At 33.8% G+C, this 19,659-nt stretch overlaps 4 protein-coding genes across 4 annotated transcripts in view; 2 read left to right on the plus strand and 2 right to left on the minus strand.

Moving 5' to 3' along the window:
- LOTGIDRAFT_166615 (hypothetical protein) overlaps window positions 1-2,972 on the plus strand; it is a gene marked incomplete at both ends in the record, with an annotated part of 6,673 nt that extends 3,701 nt beyond the window's left edge. The window contains 4 exons of the mRNA XM_009063678.1: window positions 89-109; window positions 583-686; window positions 1,815-1,862; window positions 2,862-2,972. Coding sequence (XP_009061926.1) covers window positions 89-109; window positions 583-686; window positions 1,815-1,862; window positions 2,862-2,972 — 284 coding nt within the window. The remainder of the gene's footprint in view (window positions 1-88; window positions 110-582; window positions 687-1,814; window positions 1,863-2,861) is intronic.
- A 2,350-nt stretch (window positions 2,973-5,322) lies between these two features.
- LOTGIDRAFT_78850 (hypothetical protein) lies at window positions 5,323-5,619 on the minus strand (the record flags this gene model as incomplete). Its single annotated transcript, XM_009063589.1, has 1 exon — window positions 5,323-5,619. A coding segment is annotated over one exon (297 nt), but the record flags the coding sequence as incomplete, so codon positions are not given.
- A 610-nt stretch (window positions 5,620-6,229) lies between these two features.
- On the minus strand, window positions 6,230-7,602 carry LOTGIDRAFT_166616 (hypothetical protein; the record flags this gene model as incomplete). Its single annotated transcript, XM_009063679.1, has 2 exons — window positions 6,230-6,786; window positions 7,284-7,602. 2 exons carry the CDS (start codon window positions 7,600-7,602, stop codon window positions 6,230-6,232), a joined length of 876 nt encoding a protein of 291 aa, XP_009061927.1.
- An 8,930-nt stretch (window positions 7,603-16,532) lies between these two features.
- Window positions 16,533-17,552, plus strand: LOTGIDRAFT_166618 (hypothetical protein; the record flags this gene model as incomplete). Its single annotated transcript, XM_009063680.1, has 1 exon — window positions 16,533-17,552. One exon carries the CDS (start codon window positions 16,533-16,535, stop codon window positions 17,550-17,552), a length of 1,020 nt encoding a protein of 339 aa, XP_009061928.1.
- Window positions 17,553-19,659: the final 2,107 nt, after the last annotated feature.

The following is a 19,659-nucleotide window of genomic DNA, read 5'->3' on the forward strand; positions in this document are numbered from 1 at the left end:
CAACAGTGACAAAATTTATGAAAACGAGACAATATAAAATGTTGAATATAGTTTTAAATGTTCCCAGTTATTATTTGTCTCTTTTCAGTTCAACCACTCAAATGTAAAGGTATGTTAAACATGGTAGTGTAGGTGTAGTATTACTTAATACATTATGATGGTATATACACGAATAAATTATAACTTTGAGTAACAACATGTATCAGGTTCTGTTTTAATATTTCTATATTATAAGTGGTCCAATTTTATTTGAGTTGAGTCAAGTGAGTTTATCGAACCTTTACTTTAATGGGGTCGTTTTACTAAGGCTTTAACTATGGCACAATAACAGTATCGGTTATGTTATCTGGACGATTGTCAATGTCTATTCCTGGCATTCATATTGCTTGAAATTTTGAAGTATCGGCTATCTAAGATTACTTGTACAAACATTCAAATTGTATCCTATTTGGGATACATAATAGCGATTGGTAGTTTAAATCCCCACAATATTCCCATAAAATTATTAGTTATCTATTGTTAAATTGAAAATAAATTCCTGTAAAGGACTTCTCCGTAAATTGGTTTTCATTTTATTTCTAGGTGAACATCTTTGGAATGAACATTTTAATACAATAAGCTCTACTAAATCAGAACCACCTAATATGACAATTAAACTTTCCAAAAGAACGCAAGAAAACATGAAGGTAAATATTATTTATTCAATTTGCATTTAACACTGTATTGTGTTCAATTGGCAAGCGTTCAAGAGTGAAATAATCTTGTATTAAACCCATATTGTTAACAATATATTTACGTGCTCACGAAATAAACAACGTAAATAATACAATATAGGTGTGAGATACGCTTTATGACGCATGATAATCTCTCAATACGTGTACACGATTGGGGACAAAACTAAACACAAGCAGTATAAATTGTGATCGAGACTAAAGAAACCAAATGTATGGTATTCATAACTATACAATGTATATTTGAACTTAAAATAGTTTTAAATATATGTGGACTACTCATGATCATGGTTTGAATAATACCCGGATATGCACAGTTACATTTGCTTAAATATGCGTTAGGTCTGAGGATCATCCGATTCCTCACTTTACACACGTTCTAATCAAGACGTTCAGTATAGATGTTCGTTCTACAGATGTAAAGTTAACCTTGTATTTTTTAAAAGGAATACTACGTCTTAGAATGAACATAAAATTTAAGTTCTCAAGAACGGTCAATATCAGTATAATATTGACTTAAATTCTGGTGTAACTTTATGACGCCAGGTAAGTTATATAATATATTACTTACCTGGCGTCATAAAGTTACACCAGAATCCCTGTAAAATCTGGAAAATTCATAAAACTAAGTAATTATTGAAAAACGCTTAATCAATATTTAGCGTTTTTCAATAGTTAATTTCATTTTTTATGGATAATTACTAAGTTTTTTGGATTTATCGGATTATATAAGGATTCTGTTATGTTATATTACACCAGGTATATCTACTGATGACTATATATAATGCTCTTACTGGCTAAGTTTAAAATTTTTAAATTTATGTTCACTTAAAGGTAGTATTCCTTTAAAGAGATCTTTTGTATTATTCGAGGCACGAACTTCAATTGCGGTAGTATGGTCAAGTAGCAGTATCAAATTTGTAATTACCATGTAGAATAAAATACTCAATCACCTCTATTAGAACTTTACAGAAGATTTCGACGATTTCGTTATTGTAATCGACACTTTCATTATTGTAATGTTCCAGCAAAATCACCCACTGGACACGGCCAGTTTAACTTAATTTATTTCTGTAATTGCAGATTTGGCTGAAGAAAAAGTTCGGCAGCCTTCCTCAAGAATTTCAAAATGTAAGTAATATTTCCATATTCGGAGACCATATCTTTTCATATTATCTCTACATAATTAAACCGAAACAAAAACAAAATTTAAAAATTTTTTTTTTGTAAACAATATTTTATTCATAAAAAGTATGAATGGGATTAGGGAACAGGCATTCGCCTATATAACCCTTCTCCATAAATACAATCAATTTTACAAGAATTTTAAAGTTTACAAAATAACAAAACATATATACATAAAATACATACAATATAGTAAACAAGTAAAAATAAATAATAAATTTATGGATATACAAAATATTGATTAAGTTGTAAATATAATTATAAAAGTAAGAGTAAAAAAAAAAAAAAAATAAAAAAAAAATAAAAAAATAAAACAAAAGCTACACACGAGATATCCAAAAAGACGATTAAAATCGTTTACTGGAGTTAGTGTTAAGAGTGAAGAAGTTCCTAAAAACTTCTATGTAAAACACTGGCCAAGGTCACAAATAAAGAGATAAATGTTCAATACAAGATAAGGTGAAGTTAGCATAGTTAGTATTAAGTTAAAAAAAAAAAAAAAAAAAGACAACCACGAGTAATCTACAATAACCAAAAGTCTATAATATGAAAGTTTTCTTGTTACCAGTTCGTTAGTGAAATTATGTACATGTTGAAATATAGTTTGAGAAGTATTGGTGCAATCTGTTACATATAGTAAGTTATGTATAGTGATAAGATCTTGTTGAATTAATGAGATTGAGCAATTTCGTGCATCTAAATGTAAGGGACACTGTATGAGGTAGTGGAATGCATCTTCAAAAGGATGACCGCATCGGCAAGTTGGATTATCAGAGATGTGTCTGAGATACTTATGACCATTTAGATCACTACAAGAAAGACGAAAATTTCAAAATTGCGTTTGAACAATAAACCGCCACGCAACAATTACCTTCATATGTCAACATTCATGCTGGAGAAACACATTAAACATAATACAATACAATGATGGTGAAATATTTGCAGGTGAAGACAGAGTTAATGTGTTTTTGTAAATATTGGAAAAATGCACGAAAGGATACATTTAGTCTACATCTACCAAAGGCCCGTTCTAATAGTTTTAATTTTAACCAATGAAAGCTTGTCAAATTAAATCCGTTTCTTGATGGATTAAAGAATAGTGGGATAGCGAAATCTGCCATGTCACTACAAGCTTTTTATAATTCCTATTTTTATTACGAAACGGATTTAACATGACAGACTTTCGTTAGTGAAAATACTACCTATGGGACGTGCCTTTGGTAGAAAACTCTTTAGATTGCATTGTAGATTAACACATATCAGAAAACAAGAATTGTAATTAGAATGAGGAAAGGTCAACAGGATTAAAATTAGAAAATTATTCAGTCCAACTCATTTTCCGTTTTTTGTTAACAACACTAAATATATTAATTTAATACAGCAAGACCAATAGCATGGTCAATAGCCGATATCCCCTCAGTATATCACGTCCGAGGAATGGGTATGGCCAGATTTACCAAAAATCTCTTTACTCGATCCTTCCAGTGTCTTTTTCTCTTTGTCTGCAACAATTGCAAAAATTCCTGCAGAAACTCATTAAGCACGTCTCTTTTTCTCTAATCATAATAATCTTTATTCAAAATCTCATAATGAGACATAGTATAATATAAATACCAAAAGTTATATACACAACAATGTACATGTAATATTAATTTCATTTCACAACTATATAATATATATTTCATTTCATACACAACAATATAACATAAATTTCAGTTCGTACACAAAATTGAATTAAATGTTAACTAGTTTTACAATTTACTTAAATTCATTTATAATGACGTTAACAAATTAACATAGATTTTCTAGTTCAGTTCCTTAACTATTAAACAAGTTAAACATTTTTAAATATGACGGTAGACAGCTGTAATGGGGGTGAAGGTATTTTGTCCTAGACCTATCAAAATATGTGCAATTAAAAACATAATGGAACTTATCTCCCACTTCCCCTTTCTGACATAACTGACACAACCTTAGATCTCTGGGTATATTTTGAAAAACACCTTTTTCAATTGGCAATTTATGGCTTCTGCATCTTCTGCATACGAGTAAAATTACGCCTCAGGTTTTCTGGCAAATAAATTAAATATTCTTCAAATTGAAAGGAAGACTTAAATATACGATAATTTAAACATTTATTACTACTATTAATAGAATAAACCAACTTTGTATATACTGATCTTTAGTCTAGAGAGTAAAGTTTCCTTTAACCAGGTCTTATTGATACCAGCGGCTTGTGTGTCCCATATATAATTTAAACCTACATCATACAAAATTTTCTGAACACAATTGATCCACTGTGCGTCACTATTATATTTTGACTGATCTACCAATATACTATAAAAAAAAGACGATAGCTTATAAACAGGGCAGTTTATTAACTGTAACCAAAAATTGACCATTCTGCTTTTTATTGTTACAGAAAGCGGATATGATCCTAACTCGCCGTATATCATTGTACTATGCGTGGAGATTTTAGTGTTTAACAATATCTTAAAATATCTCAACTGCAGGCGTTCTAAGTTAGTAATGTCACTGCTACCCCATATTTCACACCCATACAATTTGATAGGTACCACCAGCTTATTAAATAAACTTAATTGTGTTTCAATATCAAGATGGAGCTTACTGCTCTTTTGGAGTAGCGAAAACATGGCTGCGGATGCCTTATTATAAAGTGTACATTTTGCTTTAGTAAATGAGCCGTTGTAATTAAATTTGATTCCAAGATATACGTAGTCATCTACAACTTCTATAATATCACTGTTATATTTAATAACTGGCTTATTACGAATCTTACCTCTATAGAAAATACAATAATTTTAGTTTTCGATGTGTTTATGGTGAGTTCCCATAGTGCACAATATGAAGACATCCCATTTACAGCATTTTGCAGTTCTGTTTCGGATTCAGCTAACAATATTGTATCATCTGCGTATAATAATACAAATAATTTGAGATAACAACCAACATTTTCAATGTCTGATTCATAAACATTTAATCCAGAGTAGTAATTTGTTAAGAAATTAGAAAGATCTTTCAGATAAATAGGACATAACAGGGGAGACAGGTTTTCACCTTGTCGAACGCCAATAGAACATTCAAAGTGATCTTATACACAATTTCCTAAACGAACACTAGATTTGGCATGCTTATATATGTTATATATCACATTAAAGAGTTTTCCTTTTATGCCAGTTTCTAATCCTTTTTGCCATAGTTTGAGTCGTGGAATACTATCGAATGCTCGTCTATAATCTACAAAGCATGCAAACAAGCGTTTCGTATTCTTTAAGAATAGATCTATCAGACATTTCAAAGTAAAGGTGTGATCCAATGTCAAGGAGTTTTTTCTAAAACCAGTTTGTTCTGGAACTAAGATCAATTCAGATTCTACAAAACTATTCAATCTTGCATTGAGGACAGAGGTAAATAACTTGCATAAACAACTAAGAATAGTAATGCCACTATAGCTATCTGCATCTGCTTTACTTCCTTTATTCTTGTAAATTGGACAGATCATGCCATTAACCCACTCGGTTGGTACAATACCAGAGTCAAGAATAAGATTAAAAAGTAAAACATATACAGGTAACATTACTGATTTAGTAGTTTTAATATATTCATTCAATATTTGGTCAGATCCGTAAGCTTTATTGTTCTTAAGGTTTTCAATACACTTCAGAATTTCATTTTCAGTTATTTCGCTAGATAGAACTTCACATGGATCATCGTTAGCAATTTTAAGCTGTTTCTCTTCTTCATCATTTTCGGATCGGGCTACTGGTGTTAAGATTCATAAAAGGAATCAAGATCAACATTATATTTTATATGAGTTTTATCCTGTGAAATCCGTTTCCAATATTCTTTAGTATTTGTTCTCTTTAGCCTCTTCAAATCGTGATTCAAAACTTTAAGATATTTGTCATATTCAAATTTTAGTTGTTTCTTAAATGTCGTACAAGCGTTCTCCAGCTTTGTATTGTTATCGGTTGTCGGGTTTTGTTTGTACGCATATTTTGCTACAAAGAATAATTTACTATTTATTTCACAACATTCGTTAAACCATGGTTTGTTAGTAGTTTTTCGTTTTAAGTTGTTATTTTGAACTACACTCCTACTAATTTTGGCATCAGTGGCACTCTTGTGAAAGATCTCACACAGTTTAGTTGAGAATTGATTAATCGTGGATTGATTAACAGAGCTGGCGTTTATAGATGATAACTCGATAACAAGAGAGTTCACTGCATTACTATCAATACTGCCCACAAATTCAGTCTCTTTTTTAGTCTCCCACTTGATTTTGGTGTAGCCTACTTTTCTGTTTGGTGCGTTTTATTATCTGGTATCAGTATTTCACGATGATAGAGTATAAGTGATAATGGACAATGCTTATCTGAATACAAGGGGTTATACTCACATATAGTAAACTCCTTTGTGTATCGAAATAGTCCTGGCGAACAAATCGCATAATCCACAGCTGAACTACCTGCACAGGTAAAAGCCCCAATGTTCTTATCAGTTTCTGATCTACTATTCAGTATATATATTCCAAGATTTATACACATTTCAAGAAGTCTCTCACCATATCTGTTTAAAACTTTATCCTTATTGCTGCGTTCTAGTGTTCCTCCATATGAAGCAATTGCTGTATTTTGCTCGAACCTATTTTTGATGTAGAAATCTAAGTCTTCAACTTCTTCTCTATAGTCGTCAGGCGATAAGAAGTCATCATATTCACTTGTTCTGGCATTAAAATCACCCAATAAACAAAATTCAGATTTGTCACTGCACAGTTTCAGATAAGAATCCTCAATAATGTCAAACATTTCAATTGAACTGTAGTCTGAGTTGATCGGAGGTATGTAAGCTACACAAAACACAATATTATGCCCTAACATTTTCTCATCGAATGAAAACCTCAAAGAGAAATCATTATCAACTTTAAATATCTTAAGAACGTCAGCAAGATGATCCTTTATTAAAATGGCTACTCCCCCAGAACTCTTTTTGGCTCCCTTTCTGGAGTTCATTTTGATTGTAAAACCTTCGATTTAGAATTCATCCCAGATACTTGCTTTGGTTTCTACTAGGCACACTAAGTCATAATCAGCTATGAAATTTTCATATTCGGTTGACAGGAGTTTTGATTTAACACCAAACATAATTTAAGGTTAACACATGTAATCCATGTAGCTATGAATCCTGAACGGATTTCTGCCCTGTCGAATTTCTTGTAGATTTTGCCATTTGAGTTGACACGAAGTGTTGAGTTGTTGAGTTGTTTAATTACTGCTCTTGACTTCATTTCCATTAATCTCTCAACATAGGACTTAGATCTTGAGATGAATACATCCTTGAACTCACCTCTCATAAGTTTACGTTTGTTAGATAACACAATGTTTCGTTGTTGATTATTTTCAAAACTCACTTTGATTAGTCCTGGTTTGTCAGTTCTTGAATTAAAACGTTTAACATTGGTTTCTTTAACTTGATTAACTGTTTCGTCACCAAGAGTTCTGATTACTTTGTAAATCTTCTCTTCTAGCCTTTCATCCTGAGTATAATTTAATCCGAATACTACAATTGAAAGATTGTCACTGTCCAATGGAGAGTTTGGTGGCACTCTACTTTTTCCTATATCAGATATACGTTGGTCACTCACAACTTTAACTCGCCCAGCCATAATAGTCCATTTCCCGCTCATTTGTTTCCAGCAACTTTAGAAAATAATGTTTAAATGTTGTTTTAGTGTAGACAGAGCATGTTGCAAAAATATTGGGGAAAGTTGATAATATATGTATTGTTGAATGTATTGATGCATTGCACGTGTTATGTATATTTTATGTTGATTTTCAAAAATCTATAGATTATTTTCGATATCTTTTCAACAAACACTATAGCGGCCTAAAAGTAGGAAGAAGGGCCTACTCGTTGAGTCTTTTTACTCCATTATTATTTTTATTACCATATTTTACTACATCTGACACTCAATTTTCATGAAAATAAATGCGATTTAACTATATTTTTACCTTCTGACAGCATGCAGTGTTATATTATTTTATTTTTAGAGATGCTATAATTGTAGGAAAATTCTAATGCTGGTGAAAATGAAGAAATTGGAAAAACCGAGAACGTGAATGCAAAGAGAAGAGTAAACAGTGAAATAATGTTCGCTAATCAACTACGACAAGAAAATAAAAAAGTTTATGACAGTGCAGACACATTTATTGAAGAGGGTTTTGATGTAGCTGTCGGAGATATCTTAGAAATTTGTGAAACTTGTGAGGACGGGAAATATGTTAGAGTTAGAAACAGTAAGGGACAAACAGCAAGTATGCCAAAGCAAAATGTGTTACCCAACGTATTTTTACTTCCAAAAGCAGCTGTTGAAATGTTACAATTCCCAGCATTGAAAGCAGAAAACGATGCATTCGAAAGAGAGTTGCGTTCGATTGGTATGAAGGTCTTTACGACAGTTCATTCGTCGACTTATAATTCCCAACAAAAATTCCAAAAAAATGATATTTTTGCAAAAATATATGAGAAAGGAAAATATGCGAATGTAAAAAATTGTCGAAATGAAATTTTATTCTTGGAAAATCGATTCCTCAAAGAAAAAGATTTCAAACAGGAAAATAAATTTAATTAATGTGAACTCTAAATGTAGATGTAAAATATAATTTTTATAAAAATCCATTATTTTTAGAATGTTCATGTGACTTACTTAATGTGCTGATTAAAGAGTATGGAAAGTCTTAATATGGTGTACTTTTGTATTTGATAAATAATTAATGATTGAATTGAATGCCACTATCCTTTTCGCGGAAAAAAAATTCGTGAGGGTGAAAAAGTGATATTTTGATGGAAAATCGATGATTTGTACGGAAAACCACGAACACGTTCCGGAAATATCCGAATGTACGCTAATGTATGCGTGACGTAAATTATGGACTTGACGCGGTGGTTTCTGGGAACGCTACACTGACAGATAAACAATGTGGCGGGCGTTATGACATGTATTATAATGAAAACGATTCGTCAAGCACTCACTGTTCATCTCATTCTGAAGACGAAGAAGATGAATACGAAATGTTTGGGGGTGTGGTGGGCTACCAGTTCGAGCCAGTTAGGCGTCCTCGGGAAGGGGTGACTGACAGTGAAAGGCCAAACCAGGACGATGACACTGCCGAAATTCATGAAAATGGAGATCGATTGGGAAATAAATTTATAATGACATTTTGTATTAAAAATCGCCCGCTTCAAAATATTCATATCTTCTCTCGATGAAAACCTTTACAGAATTAAAATATCTTGATTAGTCTTTGAGATATTCCATGATGAATGGGGATAATAGTGGAGAAATATGGTCGTTATTTGTATGATTTCTTCACACTCATTTTATAAGTGATATACGGAACAAGTCATTATAAGATTAAAACTATTTTATGATACATGTAACTTAATTATAATTTATTTTAAAGACAATAGGTAATTTTCATAACATCACGAGTTCTTACATTCTCAAATCTGAATTGGTAAAACACACACATCGGATAGGCCTACCAATTAATGATAAAGTGAAAGTAGACCTTCTGATCAAATAATTGAAATAAGATGAAACTATCCGCTCAAAATATACTTTAAATTAAGAAATGATAGTTTTAAATCATTTTTGAGTTTAGTGTTTGAGATAAACTGAAATTTCATGAAATCAACTTCATTTTTCGCTTTTGTTACGCTTCAAAGGTGTTCCAAAATGGCCGCCATTACCACCGTTTTATGCTGGAAAATTGATATTTCACCGTTTTGGCTAAGTTTAAATGCCGATTTTTTTAGTATTGATTAAAAATAAGAACCTATAATATATTTCTAATGGGGTCTCATATGCGAATCGAATTTTAAAACACTTTTCTGGCTATGTCAACTTTCCAATTTAGAATATTTTCTATAAAAATAAAGAGTTTTGAAGTGAAATAAATAACAGACTGAAAGTTTTCAGTCGACGCCTTGAAGTCAGCCCTTTTCAATTGTACGAATTTGACCCATACCAGCGTCTTTTGGAAAGCCGTGTTAACTGTTTTCTTTACAGGTATAGCTGCAAAATTGCGCGACACCGCGCTTCGGCATTTTGATGTGAATATTGTAAACATTAACGTAGCCTATCAAGGTTATGAGGTTAACGATGGTTCCAAAAATGACGTCATGTGGTCATGTGATTGATACGACGTAATGGCGGACTGTCTTTGTAAACAAACGGGAATTAAACACAAATCGTCTTTGTTTTACTTATACATGTATCTTAATTATCGATTATAAGATTGGAATTGGATACAATAGGATATATAGAAACATTCACGGTAGGTGTCAAGTGGCCCATAATTGACTTTCCATACACTTTAAATTAAATTCTCTGCCACTATGGAGGAATAACGTTGCTAAAATTACTCAGTGTGTGTAAGCTATAAAATAACCTATATCGTTATAACAAAATGTAAGTTAACGTTGCAAAGTACCAAAGTCGATGTTGTAAGAAAATACCAATTTTCTTACTGTTTGTTTAATAGTGTAAAACAAAGTTCACACATATTGTTCCTCACAGACCCTTCCATTAACATTATTTGTCCAGGTGACAGGTCTACGACCGCTGACCTGAAGCTCACCTGAAAACATGTATCGTAACAATACTTTCCGAGGTAATCCTAATGGCTTTAACAATACCTACAAAAGATAATCCTAATGGATATAATAATACTTTTTGGTAATATGTTTAACTATAGTTTTAGGGGTCTGTGGGAAAAGCAAACATGATCAATATAACTTATCATATTCTTTTATTCTCTTTATGCTATTATTATTTTATATTGTATTTTTTGTATGGGTTTGGCTATATCAGACGGCGACGAGAATATCTTAGTTAGTATGTTTCGAGGATACCGAGCTGCTCAGTCGTCTGTCTGGTATTGCTGACCGCTATATTTCTAATTGTAATAAACAGTGCTTAAACATCGCAAGTACTTTACCTTCATTTACCTTCAAAGACACAACGTGAGGAAGTCCAACACTTGCCGAATTGGTGCCTTAAGACCAGGATTCTGAACGGGAAAACAACGACAGAAAGGACACACCACTGTAAGTAACCTTTATTTCTATTACCGTCAAAATGGGAGAAGAATTTTTTCAAACTCTGTCAAACAAGTTGAGTACATTGACAGAAACAATCTCGGCACAGGGAGTAACCAACATAATCACTCCGTTTGACGGAGAGCCAACCAAATTTCGAGATTGGGTTAAGTCTATTGAGAAATATGCCGTTCTCGCCAAAATCGATACAGCACAAATGAAGTTGATAGCATTTCAGACTTCAAAAGGAATTGTGTCTAACTTCATTCAGCGATACATTGAATCAAATCTGGATTCGGATTACCTCCAATTGAAACAAGAGTTATCAATTCGATTTAGCGAGGTCATTGACCCTCTACATGCCTTGGCGCTTTTACGAAAAGTGAAACAAAATTCGAATGAAAATGTACAATGCTTTGGCGAACGATTGCTTCTTTTGGCCACAGAGGCATATACGGGACCATCAACGGTCGAGGTGGAACGACAATTGATAGGTTCTTTGTCGACGGTTTGAAGGAAAATTACCTTAAACTAAGAATCATGAGAGAAAACCCGACCACCCTACAAGAAGCGGTTACATCCGCCATGACCGAACAAAATTTGCGAAAACGATTTCATCTTAGAACAGGAAATAATGCCTCAACGCATGCTTCATCGTCTTCTTGCCCAGAACCAATGGAAGTCGACCACTTCCGACAAAAACAATGTTATAATTGTAAAAAATTAGGCCACGTAAGCAAAAATTGTCGGGCACGCCAAGTAAACGCAGTTGATAATAATTATAATAAACAAAAAGTTAAATGTTGGAACTGCGGAGCTTTTGGCCATATAAGCCGAAATTGCAAAAAACCCAATAATGCAAACAATCGACAGGGAAACTAGGGAACTCTTCTTGTAATTCAGCCGACAAGAAGAGTAATAAAAACGGAAATCATTCAGAATCAAATAATCAATCTTTTCAAATAAATTTGGCAGGCAATCCAAGCTCATGTGTCATCAAATTAGAAAAACAAACTTTTAGATCCTTGGTTGACACAGGCGCGGAAGTTTCATTAATGCACAGTAGAGTGTATAAAAATTTGAAATTTAAACCTAAATTAAAGAAAGAGAAAATAACTTTATTTTCAGTCAACAATAAACAAATTGATATGGAAGGCAGCGCAATTTTTGATTTTAGATTGGGGGGTAAAAAAGTATCACATAAATTTTATGTAGTTTCATCAATGAATAGGAATATAATTCTTGGTAGAGATTTTCTTGTAGAAAAAAAATAAGGCTGTATTTTGACTTAAAAAGTTTAAGATATGAGGGTACCTATATTCCCCTCGAGGAGGATATTCATATTAGTTCACTGCTGAGGTTATCGGCCGAACTAATAGTGAAGCCTCAAACTTACAATATAGGTATGGCGAGACTAAAAGGCGATGACCAGACGACAGGTACGCTCCTTGTAGAGAGCTACGATAAAGGGTTTATTGGAGGACAACCAGGGTTAATGGTTGTAAATTCTATTGTACCTGTTAACACTGACAATGAGGTCAATACACGAGTACCTGTTGCCATTGTTAACGAATCAAACAAGACCATAAGACTGAAAAGAGGGTGTATTGTAGGAATAGCCCAGACAATAGAAAATGGACAGATTTGTTCAATAGAGTCAACAAAGACCAGAGAACATAATCCAAACAATGACGATTTGTTTAAGGACTTAGACTATGACCACAGACACAAAGACAGACTATCAAAATTCTTGACCTTACATAGAGATATTTTCGCCTCGTGTGATACTGAACTAGGTCAGACAGACACGGTTGAAATGACAATTGACGTAGGTTCGAATGACCCTATTAAACTTAGGCCCTATAGAACTCCTTTGAATAAAAGAGATACGGTAGGAAAAGCAATAGATGATATGTTGGATGCGGGAATTATCCGACGATCTTGCTCACCGTACAGTTTTCCCGTCGTAATAGTAGATAAAAAAGATGGATCGAAACGGTTCTGTGTAGATTATAGGGCTTTGAACAAAATCATAAAAATCAATTCTTACCCACTTCCTTTAATTGACGATGTATTAGCCTTACTTAACTCTGCAAAAATGTTCAGCACACTTGATTTACGAGCTGGATTCTGGCAAATTAAGGTTAATGAAGCAGATAAAGAAAAAACAGCCTTTGTGTGCCACAAAGGACTCTATGAATTTAATGTCATGCCATTCGGAATATCTAACAGTCCTGGAATTTTTCAACAGCTTATGTCCATAGTACTTGATGGACTAGACAAATTTGCAGTCGCCTATCTTGACGACATTCTGATCTTTTCCAAATCACCAGAAAAACATTTAAAACATTTAGAAATAGTTTTCAATAGATTAAGAGAGCATAATCTCCGACTAAAGCTCAAAAAGTGCACATTCATGAAGGAAGAAACTAAATATCTTGGCTTCAAAATCACTACGGAAGGTCTAATGGCAGACCCAGATAAGGTACTGGCTATACGTGGAATGTCGGCCCCGACATCAGTCAAAGAAGTGAGGTCATTCATAGGAGCAATGTCATATTATCGACGTATTATACCAAACATGTCCAAAATTGCAGAACCATTAATAGATTTGACTAAAAAGTACGCTAAGTTCAATTGGACTGACAAATGTCAAAAGGCCTTTGACTATCTAAAAGACAGTTTGACAACAGTGCCTATGTTAGGATATCCCAACGCAGACCTGCCATATGTACTCTACACTGACGCAAGTGACACTTGTATCGGCGCATGCCTAACACAAGTTGTAGACGGCATTGAAGCCACCGATTAGGAAAGACCCAATGTAAGTGGGCAGTATGTGAGAAAGAAGCTTACGCAATTTCATATAGTCTCCAAAAATTAGACTATTATCTCCACAATGCACAGTTCGTGATTAGGACTGATCATAAACCACTTAAGTATCTTCTCGAATCACCAATGCAGAACAAAAAGTTACAACTCTGGGCACTTAATATATCTGGTTATAACTGCAAAATTGAGTACATACCTGGTGAGACTAATACAGTAGCGGATATGTTATCACGCATACCAAGTGACTCGACAGACATAAGACAAGGGGACAATTCAGACGATGAACCGGAGATAAGTAACAATACTTTCGAAATTAATGTTATAAACAGTAACAAATTTAATCCAGGTGACTATGATGATTGTGATGACAATGTCTCTACAAAGCCGACAAACACGGTCGAAATTAACGACGGTTTAACAAATATTGACATGGTAGTAGAGCAGACAAAAGACGAAGACATTGAACTGGTCAAACAAAGGCTCACTCAAAATCAAAATCAGTCAAGTACTAACAACAAGTATATTATAATGGAAGACCTATTGTATTTCATATCGGACCCCGATGGTGAACCGCAAACAAGATTATATATACCAAAACAATTAAAGAAAGAAGTAATTAAACAATACCATGATTTGAACTCTCACCCAGGTATTGACAAAACTTATGCTACAATAAAAGTGAAAAATTTTTGGCCTAAGATGTATAAAGAGCTCTATGAGTATATTGACACATGTGTTACTTGTCAGACGAGGTCAACTATGAAAAACAAACCAGATACAATTGAAACCGGAATTCCTCCATATCCCATGGCAAAATTAAGTTTAGATCTATCAGGACCATATCCCACTACATTATCAGGCAACAAATACATAATTAGCTTTGTATGTTGGTATTCAGGATGGGTAGAATCATTCCCAGTTAAAGACAAAACAGCAGAAAATGTTACTCACCTAATAATAGAGGAAATATTTCCAAGATTTGAAAACGAAAATAGAATTGTAAAAGAAACTTTAGACAAGCTTAACATTAAGCATATATTAACTTCCTATTATTCACCAAAATCAAATGCTAGAGTAGAAAGAAACCACCGTACTCTTCATGACATGTTAGCAAAACGAGTAAGCTCAAACCATTCAACTTAGGATATCTTTCTTAACCAATGTTTAGGTGCGATTAGATTTAATGTAAGCAAAACGACTAAACAATCACCATTCTCTTTGCTTTATTCTCGTGACCCCGTATTACCATTAGATAATATCCTAAAACCCAGAACTAAATACTATGGTGAAGACCACCACTTGTTAGCACTTGAAAACCAGCATAAATCATCTATCCAGGTTCACCGATATGTTAAGAAAATTAAAAGTAAACAGTCTGAGTATTTAAATAAAAACACTAAGAACGTCAAGTATAAAATAGGTGATCCGGTATTCTATAAGAACAATCGACGGTCAAACAAACTAGATAATAGGTGGACACCCTACTATAGAATAGTTGAACAAAAGGGACCCGTCTCCTTTATAATAAGAAACCAGTTGACCGGACAGACCACAAAGACGCATGCCGACAAATTACGCTTGGCAAACATTGACCAATGGGACATTCCTACTAACGACTCAAAGGTACGAAAAAGTAAATATGTAGTACCGCCCTCTGACACAAGTGATTCAGACCAGTCGGAACATGTAGACTTTTCTGACTCTGATTCACCTGATGACGATAAACCACTAGCACGACTAGTTGACAAATATAGGCGCGAAAGAGACAATTCGAGCTCTGAAGAGGATGACATACCTCTCTTCGAGCTTACGCAAAGATTGCAACAAAAAGCAAGGGAAATTGAAATGAATGAAACAGATGATGAAGAAAGCTCATCATCCGACATGTCAGATGCCGATATAAATTAGCATGCAAAAGAGATAGTTTAGGATGATGGGAAGGGCCCTCCTTGATTTCTTGAAGAAACTATCCTGGTATGCACTGACATAATCATTAGATCAATGATGCAGGGATAATGCATTAGATCTTGTCAATGATGAAAATGTTTACTATACGTGGTTTGCGAAGACGTAGACAATTATTTATCCCTTGAAACAACAGATCCTTCTTGCACGGATAATGCAACAGATCTTTTGTGAAATATTTATACCTGCTGTCCGCGAATAACAGATAATGTAGGCTATTTTATAACTTAATGTCTATTACTTGTAAGACGAGACCTGTAATGGACGTTGTTTGTGTCCTTTTTCATAAGGATTAATATGCACTTAATCATCTGACCCGATATTTTTCAGGTCGAAGATGAAGACAGTTCTTACAATGCTCGTTGTATGCATTGTGATCCTCCCAACGACTGACAGTATTCTGACATATAAAAACACCTTGTTCAGACCTGTAAATAGAATTGCTACCAGTCGATCAAGGTGGTTGTTGACCTTAGTTCATGACATAAGACCTTATTTGGATTTCTTAGACAACTTGTCAAACGACATTGGACGTGCTTTATGGACAGTAGACAGTATAATAGCCAGCTATTATACCCAAGACAATTCCTCTGCAGAATATGGACTCACAAAATCATTATAATTTTGAATATTCCGTTACTCGACAATGATGACCATTATATAATTTACAAAGTACATTCCCTCCCAGTTCCAATGATGACTAATCATGTTTTATCAAAATCAAAGGGCACATCCCGATTTGTGGCACAATATAAATTAGAAACAACTACGCTTGCTGTTAGTGTTGATAGTACGAAATATGCTTTAATAACAGATAATGAGTCCAAACAATGTACAAATCCTCACATGAACTTCTGTCAAATTAAGAGTCCAATCTTTCCAATCAACTTGAGTGAACTATGTGTTATGGCATTATTTTCTAAAAATGAGATAAAGGCTTCAAGTAGGTGCGATGTTTCGGTAAAACCTAATGAAATTTTACCCACTAGTGTGTATTTCACTAATGGTTATTGGGCTGTTGTTGTGCGTGAACAAACTCGATTTTCAATTGTTTGTCGGGATACTCACCTCGAACATTCCTCTATTGTTGTCAAACCACCTGTTCAAATTATTCACCTAAAGCCGACATGTAAGGCGGTAAACGACCATGTAACTTTACCCTCTCATAACACGAATAAGAGTACTTATTTTGATAACACTTCCTTCAAACATTTATTGACAAATTTTAATGAATCAATTACCGATATTTGGAAACCAATTACCGATCACTTTGGCAATTATACACTTACTAAATTACCACCCAAATTAAAAGGGACTGAAACTATCCCCATCGAAAAATTAGTATCGGAATTAGATGACTTACACCCAATCGAAAACCTTAAAAAACAAACATGGCCATTGTGGGTGTGGGTTACTCTGTGTGTCGTTAGTGCTGTTGGTATACTCATACTTTATATAGTTTTCAAACTATATATGAAACCTCTTATGTTAAAATTCAAATCCCCATGGAGACGCTCTGATAGAAAAGGTGAAAACTCTGGTAAAGTCCCTACTGATCAAAGTACGGAGGCAATACCAATGGTAACGATGAACCAGCCAAGCGCCCCAGATGATGAACGCTTATATCCTGATATACCTAGAGCCACTACATTGCATTCTCTCCTCAACCTTGCTCAACAACAGAGAGCCATCCAGAAAGCAGAGACAAACATTTAACTTCATCGTATCCAAAGACCTACAACTCACCAAATACTTTATTCTCAAACGTCACTAATCCAGTATTTGAGTCATCTTTCAGCACAATCTTCCAGCAGCTATGTTAACTGCAACGTACCATTTGTTTCAAGACAGCTAAATCCTATTGACATGGTAGATATATCCAGAGAACAGACACAGTATGGTATCCACGACATAATACATATCCAATCACAAATATGTTAATCACAGAATATGGTAGATACCCGATTACCACGCAGAAGCGAAAAACTAGCTACAGTAGACTTCTTGTATCCAGCCAACGAATCCAACATGTTGAACAGGAACGATGTACACTAGCTACCAACAACGAACTGAAACCAATGATATGGTAGACCGTACGTGACAGACAACAGATAATCATAATGTGAATCAGTGACCAAAGCCACTCGAGTGCCAATTCAAATGGGAGTTGAACTGTGAAAGAAGTTGACAGGGTCAACTGTTGTATATAGGACAATTAGCTTATTAACTCTAGACGAACTTTATTGTGTATTTCATTATTCTTACCCTTGTTTCACACTTGAAACAGGGGCGTGTGTAAGAAAATACCAATTTTCTTACTGTTTGTTTAATAGTGTGAAACAAAGTTCACACATATTGTTCCTCACAGACCCTTCCATTAACATTATTTGTCCAGGTGACAGGTCTACGACCGCTGACCTGAAGCTCACCTGAAAACATGTATCGTAACAATACTTTCCGAGGTAATCCTAATGGCTTTAACAATACCTACATAAGATAATCCTAATGGATATAATAATACTTTTTGGTAATATGTTTAACTATAGTTTTAGGGGTCTGTGGGAAAAGCAAACATGATCAATATAACTTATCATATTCTTTTATTCTCTTTATGCTATTATTATTTTATATTGTATTTTTTGTATGGGTTTGGCTATATCAGACGGCGACGAGAATATCTTAGTTAGTATGTTTCGAGGATACCGAGCTGCTCAGTCGTCTGTCTGGTATTGCTGACCGCTATATTTCTAATTGTAATAAACAGTGCTTAAACATCGCACGTACTTTACCTTCATTTACCTTCAAAGACACAACGTGAGGAAGTCCAACAATGTGTTAAAATGCAAAATGTATATTTTTACTTCAAAATCCAATGAAATGCCTCACGAATGCGGCTTGCATTGAACACTTTGAATTGGGTTATCTGTATTAGACACTCCGTATTACGCATTCTGCATAAGTTACTACATTAGGTACTTTACATTGTTTAAAATATTAATTCTATATACCCAAATGTTTTAAAACAGGGCTGAAAAGTGATCTACGATAATAGAGAGACTAGATATCTTTTTATCTTTAATGTTGTAAAGATTACTTTTATTTCATTTCCTTTTTACATATATTTAAATCACCTTAATGTGACCCTCATTCATTTTCTATTTTATTTCTATTTTCAATTTTTATCACGTTATCATTTTGTAAATATGTTATTGTAGTTGTATGTGGAAGATCTTAGGGAAACTGGGTTTCTAATAAAGTTATTGTGGGACTTTGCTACCGCAAAGTCCCAGTTTGTTATCGAAATGTCCATTCTTTTTTTTTTTTTTTTTTTTTTTTTCGTTTCGTCCACACCTTCTCGAGCTTAGACTGCAGTAGTTGTAGTAACGTTTCGAATTTCATAGACCTTCTATATAGGTGACGATGTGCATAAATATAAATTGGAACATTTTTGCAAAACCGGAAGTGCCACAGTTCAACATGTGCAAAAAGTCGAAAATCGGCTCTAGAAGGCGCATTTTTGCATCGATTTTCTTCGGGTTTTCATTTTTACAATCTACCTGTAATTTCTGACCTGATAGCACTTGAAAAATTACGAAATTCGAAAATTCGTCGCTCACTTTTTTCGATCAAATTTTTCGATTTTTTTGCAACTTTTTTGCTTTTGCATCGATTGATCTGAAATTTTAAATGCAAAGAGACTTCACTAATGTTAATAATATGATACAGTCAAATTTTGTACGTCATTTCCGATTTTCAACAGGAAAGCGACTGAACTTTAAATCTACTTCCGGTTGAATAACTTCCGGTGTAATTTATGTAGGTC

This window comes from Lottia gigantea, assembly GCF_000327385.1.
Source record: "Lottia gigantea unplaced genomic scaffold LOTGIsca_59, whole genome shotgun sequence".
Lineage (NCBI taxonomy): Eukaryota > Metazoa > Mollusca > Gastropoda > Lottiidae > Lottia > Lottia gigantea.